The 7,317-nt window shown below is 49.1% G+C and overlaps 1 protein-coding gene across 4 annotated transcripts; it reads left to right on the top strand.

Annotated features, from left to right (window-relative positions):
• The first annotated feature begins 3,225 nt into the window (after positions 1-3,225).
• TMEM250 (transmembrane protein 250) lies at positions 3,226-7,025 on the top strand. Of its 4 annotated transcripts, XM_042879019.1 has the most exons (4): positions 3,226-3,312; positions 4,208-4,321; positions 5,731-5,854; positions 5,968-7,025. In XM_042879019.1, the coding sequence occupies exon 4, from the start codon at positions 6,101-6,103 to the stop codon at positions 6,518-6,520; it is 420 nt and encodes a 139-aa protein (XP_042734953.1). In that variant the 5' UTR covers positions 3,226-3,312; positions 4,208-4,321; positions 5,731-5,854; positions 5,968-6,100; the 3' UTR covers positions 6,521-7,025. The 4 variants fall into 4 exon arrangements, with proteins under 4 accessions (XP_042734953.1, XP_042734950.1, XP_042734952.1 ...); XM_042879016.1 differs by lacking the exon at positions 5,731-5,854; XM_042879018.1 differs by lacking the exons at positions 3,226-3,312; positions 5,731-5,854 and adding an exon at positions 3,494-3,707.
• The last annotated feature ends 292 nt before the right edge of the window (positions 7,026-7,317 follow it).

Genomic DNA, 7,317 nt, shown 5'->3' with positions numbered 1-7,317 from the left:
GGGAAAATTGTGAGCTGTATACTGGATCCATTTTCGGCACACCCAGGTTAGTATCCACTTATTTCTGCTGCTGACCAGATGGCATCAGAGCTATGCTTCTATACAGCACCACCTCTGTTTCAAATAAAAGGTGACAAAAATGATAAGCTGTCCTCTGTGAGGTTTATTTTGCAGAGAAGGGGGGAAGAGGAAGAGAAAGAGCAACGCAATGAGTTTATTCCCCCAGCCACCATATGAACGTTGTTATGTTTTGTGAAACAGATGTAGAAAAGTAATGGACCAGATAAGGATTTTTGGATTTGATTTTTGGAGATCCAGGTACTTCACAGGGTTGAATACTTCACAGCTTTCTTCACGTCAACCTGTAAAAGAACCTCTCCATAAAACCTTGCTTATGCTTGCAAAAATCAGATGTTTAGCCCTCCACAAGTAATAGTACTGAAAGCTTTTCCTGGACAGAGGTCAGATGCATTTTATTGTAAGAGCAGCCTCATTCTAAGTGCAAAAGGACAGAGCTGAAGGACATCTTAGCATGACACTCCAGCTCCAGGAGTGCATTGGAGCTGAAGAGCAGGACAGGAAGCTGCAGCTGCATTCAGAGCTAAAGAGAGCTAAAGGTCTCATTCACAAACTGAGCAAAAAAGGTGGAGCCAATGCCTGCACTGAAATGCTTCACTTCCAAACTCATCCCAGATTGGAAGGAGAATGATTCCATGGGCGAACACTAATTTGTGTTCCACCCCAGAAAAATGGGAGCAGGACATTTGTGTTGCAAAATGACTGTGACAACTCAGCTGCTACGACATCTTGCCCCCAGCCCAGCAAGCACTTCCTGCATTCCTGTCTCAGCACACGCTGCATTGGCGGCTCTTCATGCGCAGCACCACGGCAATTTATCACTACCCGCTCTCCAAATTATTCTAGTGTTGATTAAATTAGTAAATGCAATCACAATCTGAAGCAAGTTAATTGAGAGAATTTATTTGGTCCTGACAGCTTTATGCATGTTTGATTAAGTATTATAAGGTTTGTTTTTGATTTTGCATAATTTAACTTTAAATCCTGAGCTGGGAGGGGGGGGGGGGAGCATCAACTATTAATGACCAAAATAAACTCCTTTAGGATGCATATATTTGTGATTTATTTCTAAACACAATACCTTCCAGATTTTTGTTGTTCTGTTGCCAAAGTGACAAATATGTTTAAAGGAATGTTTTGAGCAGTTTGGTTCACACTGTAAATCTCATGAAATGTATACAATTCATTAAAAGTTTTGAAAGAAGTACAAGTTAGCATTTATATTGCAACAAGTGACATATAAATGTGTATGTTTGTCTTTGGAGGGTGCCATAAAATATATCAGCAGCAGCTAGCCACTGTGACTGGTACTAATGGCCCGCTCTCGGTGCTGATGATAAGTTTCATCACAAATCTTCAATGCTGTCAACACAAAACTGTTCAATCAACGGGAATATGAGTTGTGTCTTTAGTAAAATTAGCATGGGAAAGAAATACAACCCAGAGCCCTGCTGGAGTGCTGGGGGCGGGTTCTCTTTGGGAGGAAGCACAGACTTTTACCTCTTTGAATGTCAAAGCTTCAATTCATGCCTGCCCCAAGGACTGCGTATTTTTTATGAAGATGTATTCATTTAAGCAGGTCAACGTATTTCAGGCTGAAAACTGAGTACTGCTGCCTTGCTTTTTGTCATCCTGACCTGAGAAATGAAAAGGGGTGGTCTTGGCACTGACGCTGAGCTGTCACCACCCCTGTGCACACATGCTGGGGTTGTGCTGTGCAGGTGTTTGAGTGCTGCTGAAGGCCGTGGAAGGCTTTGTCTACCTGGGGGGATTTCTGCAGGTTACCAGGGCCCCCTCTTTGCAGTACTTGCATTCAGCAGCATCCCCATCTTTCTCCGAGCCAGTGAGACCAAAGTACCCTCATAATGCTGTTTCTTGGGCTGTAATTCCCATCTTTGGCTCCCTGTTACAGGCAACGGTAGAGGAAAATAAATGAGACGTGGCTCTCACGCTAATCTCAGTCACCAAACAGATGTTCCCATTTCATGCTATTGGGAAAACGCATCAGCTTCGCACCTCCCCTTCTCCCTCCCACCAGAAAGTACGTGGGAGAGCAGAAAGGGCAATTTGTTAGGATGTAATTCTCCCTTGATGTTCATCCCCTGCCTCCGGGCCCCTCATTGTGTTTGCAGAACAAAAATGCTCTGGGGGAGCAGGGGGAGCACATTGCAGACGGTTGGCGTGCAAGGAGGGATTTGGCCGGGTGCCTTCAACCGCCTGAGCTGTGCAGCATGTCTTGTTATTGGCAGATGGCTTGAGTTATGATTATTTAATGTTTTTCCACTGTGGTAATGCCTAGAGAGCAAGCGGGGCAAGGGGCCAATAAAAAAAAAGTTTTGTATTCTTTCCATCACAGAAAGTAATCCCTAATTAAATCTAAGAGGAAACAGCGGGGAGAACATTTCTGTCTCATTATGTTGGTTCTTAAATGGGCTCCTCCTGTTTGTGTTCAAGGAACTTTTGATGTCTTTTCGGCCGCCCAGAAGCCCTCGTTGTGGTGCGTGTCGCACACTGGGATCTCACACGTGACCACAAAGCCTCACTCTGGGCCCTGAAAGGTGACTCTGAGAAACCTCGTCCCCGTTCTTGTTGCAGGTTATTTATTATCACCGATTCACAATCCCCAGATATCCCTACCGCGGCTGTTCCTGCACCTCGTGGACTCAGCCCAGCCCAGAGCCGGGTGAGCCGCGATAAGCGAGCGGCTCCGGGCCGAGCCGCCCTGCGGAGCACCGCCCGGTGAGCGCTGAAGGCCGGATTCACCTTCAGAAGCGGCTTTTGTCACTTCGCCTCGCTCAGCAACACGGGCCCGCCGCCTCCGAGCGGCTCCACGAGGCGCCATCGGCCCTACGGACGGCAGAACAGGAACGGCAGCTCCGTACCGACGCGGGCAGCCAGACCCGCCGCGCTCTCCCCGCCCCGAGGCCCGGCGGTGCCGCCCAGCGCCCCGAAGCCACCCCACCCCCCCACCACCCCACGCGCGGTGCCCGAGCGACGCGGCGCCCTCCCGCTTCCGGCGGCCGTGGCGCGGTGTGATGACGCCATCACCGCGCGCCGCCCCGGCCGCTCCCTTCCCGCCGCCGCCGCCGCCGCCACCGGCCGGAACCGGAGCGCCGCCGCTCCCTGCACATGCGCGGTGCGGCGCCCGCCCGTAGGCCCGGGCCTTCCTTCAGCCCGGGCCCGGGACGCCAGGCTTCGGCGGCCGCCGCCCGACGAAAGACCATGGGCAGGACGGTGAGCGCGGGGCGGCGCCCCGGGGCGGGGAGAGGCGGCGGCGGGCAGGGCCTCATTCCGCCGCTGCGGCCGCTGCCGTCCGCCGGGGCCTCGCCGCGCTCTGAGGGTGGGCCGGGGGCCGAGGGAGGCCCGAGCGGCGGCCCGCGCCCCGGTGCGGCGGGCTCGGGGCTCGGAGCGCGGCCCCTTCCCGAGCGGTGCGGGCTGGGTGCGATGGAGGAGGAGTTTGGGTTTCTCCTCCTTCTGGCGCTCCTCGGTCGGCGCTCACCTTTATTTGTCATTGGCCCTCACCTTGCTGGTAGCCCTCGGAGGGAGGCGGGCTGAAGCTGAAGCCCACCGGCCGGCGGCGCTTCGGCATCCCGCGTTGTCGGGGTGACGGCAGCACGGCTGGGGCCGAGGTAGCTGCGTGCCCGGCCTCGCAGCGCTGTGCCTTCCAGCAGGCCCGGGAGATGGTGCCGAGCTGTGTGGATGCATCGCTTCCGCGTAGATTGAGCCTGCTTCTATGTATTCTGTTTCTGTATGCTGGCAGTGTGTGTGCACTGTGTTGTTTCATACCGGAGCAGCTTCCGTGACAAAGGAAGTGACAGACCTGAGCTCGTTACCTGTAATTCTGCCCTCATTCTCCCGTCCTTGCCTGTGCTTCTGGCTCTGCGTGCAATTAGGTGATTTTTTTCAGCATGTATCAGTGAGCTGTGCTGCGTAAATTACTGAGCATGTGAGCCTTCTTAAAATCTTGATGGGTTTAAACATATCTGGGGAGAAGCCTTGTAGTTCTGAACTTCCTAACACTCAAAATGAGCACACTGAAAACTAATCCCTCCTTTTATCTTTTAGATCAATTCATGTCTAGAATGTTGTGAGTCTGAAGTACCTTAGCGATTTCTTTTACTCTTCCTAGGAGGCCAGGTGTCACAGGAGAACTTCACTCTTTCGTTACAAGAATTAAGTGGCACCCAGAAACGGCAGCGAACTTCCGACCTTCTGCTGGGTGGATGACAGCATCATTTACAATGTAACGTTTCTGAAAGTTTCTTGTTTGTGCAACACCCCTCTGCTTTTGGCTGCGATAGTGTTGGTATTTGGTGTTTATCTGAGGACAACAACCTGACAGAGTTTGTTTATGTGGTGGGCACGGTAAATGAGAGTGAGTTGCTGCTGTTCAGAAGGCCTGAGTTGCTGCAGCTGAGCTGTTTGAGGTCTCCTACATTCACCTGTTGAAGGTTTTATCAGAGATAACCAAAACTCCTCTTTTAAGACAGAAACCAGACATGGAGTCAGCCTGCTGTTAACCCCAGAGCAAACTGTTGCTTATGCAAGTGAGGTTTGTTCTCTGTTACACAGGTGTGGTCTCGCTGAGAGCTGTTGTTGTGTTTGTGCTGTTCAGTTGCATGCTCCAGGCACAAAAAACCTGTTGTTTTTTGAAGCAGTGTCAGATTAGCATCTATCCACTTCATGTGCCTTGCAAAATACCTTCTAACACACTTCTGAGCTATTTAGCGTTTCCTTTTTACAGGCAGGAAATTATGGCAGAGAGGCACTTGAAACTACAAGAATATCTTTGATATTTGAGAACAGACCTCAATTTCCAAAATTCTTTATTCACACGTTGACTCACTTTCCTCTTTATCAGTGCAATTCATATAGAGCCAACAGATTTCTGCAACAAAGGGAAAAGAATTGGAACCTGGGGCCAGTAAAAATTACTGAAGTAACTTCTAAGTTACTCTGATTTTAATTTTAACAGTCATAGGATCTCACGTTCAGCAAGAATCTGAATGCCTGGGCGTGTGAGGAGGCTGGGAAGTCCCTGTTGTTTTCAGCATGATCTGATGCATGTATTGTTATTTCATAATTCCCGGAATTTGGCACACCGTGAGCCTGGGGTGAAGCAGAGAGCAGCTAATGGGCTGCTGCTCATCACTCTGATAACAGCAGTATGCGAAGGATGTTGAGATTATAAATCCTAAACACTCCACGAGATTGAGATATTTATCTCTGCAGGTCACAAAAGGAGAAATAAACTGTTTGCTATCTTTGAAATGCTGCCTTGCCATTGGATGCAATGACAGCGAGACCACAGGGCTCATCCAAGCAGGGGGAGGTACATCCTGTGGGGTGTGAAAAACATGATTGCTTCATTGTTCTTGTGAGACCTTCCATTATTTTCAGTTTAGTTGGTGAAGCTTTGCCAGGTTCTGGCGTGAGCAGAGATGTGTGATCAGCACTGTGCCTGGGCTGTAAAATTCACTTGGAAAAGCGTTTGGAGATCGATTTGTAAAGGCAAAACAGCTGCAAAGATCCAAACACATGCATTAATATGACTTTTGCATGGGTGGACTGTTGGGGGGCTGCTGTTTGATTAAGAAAGGCCTGTGAATTAGCCACCATAATCCCTGAATGAAGCTTTCCTCCTTCCTTTAGCAGCACTGTAAAACTTGTAGCAAGTTGAAACTTGCGCTGCCGCTCGGATGCTACTGGTTGCATTGCTTCTGGGGATCTGACTTGGTGATGGTGGAAACGATTCTATTTCTGCACGTTGGCCTGGGTAAACTGCAGGCAGAGTTGTATCTGACTGCCAGGCTGGGGAGTGCCAGCCCTGCTGCGTGCCCTCCTGCTGGGGCTGCTTCAACGTTGTCTTCCTTCTCTGCCTTCCTGCAGGTCTCTTCCATCCTGGCGACTCAGCAAACCCTTAGCGTTCCCAGGCTGCCGGGGCCGTTCCGTGTTAATGGCTGACGTTTGATATGTGCCCTGTAAGTCCTGCACTGGGACTCGGTGACCGGTGGGGTGCCTGATGCCTGTAATCCCCATCCCCCGCCGGGTCCGTTCGTTCCACGGCCCCCACACGACCTGCCTGCACTCAGCCTGCGGCCCGGTGCGAACCACGCACCTGGTGCGTACCAAGTACAACAACTTTGACATCTATCTCAAATCCCGATGGATGTACGGATTCATTCGTTTCCTGCTGTACTTCAGCTGCAGCCTGTTTACCTCCATCCTCTGGGTGGCACTCTCTATCTTGTTTTGCCTTCAGTACCTTGGCATCCGGATCTTTCTGCGTTTCCAGTACAAACTCTCCATCATCCTCCTCTTACTGGGGCGAAGGCGAGTGGACTTCAGCCTCATGAATGAACTGCTCATCTATGGAATTCATGTGACCATGCTGCTAGTGGGGGGGCTGGGATGGTGCTTCATGGTATTTGTGGATATGTAAATAAAAATAAGCGCATGTGGGCTAAGAAGGTGACTTTTCTTCCATCCCCGAATTTGTCAATATTCCCTTTTCTTTTTTTATATATAAATTAATTTATTTATCAGTGCTACTTCTTATTGATAAATTAATGTACTTGTCTCTGGAATTTGTATTATTTTTTTTGTAAGGGTTAAGGTGCCATCTTAATGATCAAAGTGCAACACTTGATTGGGTGTTCATTCTTTGCATAGTGCAAGTTAATATCCATTTCTTTTAGTGCATAGGAGCCTGCCTTGCTGCTGTTCCTGTATTCCTGTAGGCATGGAAAAGGCAGTGCATTTTCTGGAGCACAGAATCTAGAAAATCTCGTGCCCCACACTCTGAGAAAAAAGTCCTTACCCTTTTTCTGAAAACATTCCTTCGTATCTCGGGCATGTAATATGTATTCTACCACACCAGTGCTGTCCTTTCTCTATGTAGTTTGCATTTTGCGTATTCCCAACTAAGAATATGGGGCCAAATTCAACAGACTGTTGTGCTTTTGGTTTTGTTGTCTTTTTTTTTCTTAATACTATTTCTTAGATTAATGCAAGGCTTGCATTCAACCCACCTGTATCATGTTGTCCACTTTAATGTGATTATATAGCTTTGAATGGCTTTGTCCTTTTCAGGCAATTAATGCCAAGTAATTGAGTCCTACCCCAGCAGAACAAATCCATTGGAGTGATGGGAGCAATGTTCAGTGTCATGAAAATGTCTTGAAATTCCCAGTCATAGCAAAATTGTTATCATTTTGCAGTGATTATGGAAACCCATTG

This window comes from Lagopus leucura, unplaced genomic scaffold (genome assembly GCF_019238085.1).
Source record: "Lagopus leucura isolate 7727_CA_CO unplaced genomic scaffold, USGS_WTPT01 Super-Scaffold_100022, whole genome shotgun sequence".
Classification (NCBI taxonomy): domain Eukaryota; kingdom Metazoa; phylum Chordata; class Aves; order Galliformes; family Phasianidae; genus Lagopus; species Lagopus leucura.
Note: the sequence above shows the minus strand (reverse complement) of the source record. Positions and strands in the feature narration are given on the sequence as shown.

What these genes read in the sequence shown, in the direction of transcription:
- TMEM250 (XM_042879016.1), top strand. Translation starts at nt 6,101, where the DNA reads ATGCCTGTAATCCCCATCCCCCGCCGGGTCCGTTCGTTCCACGGCCCC.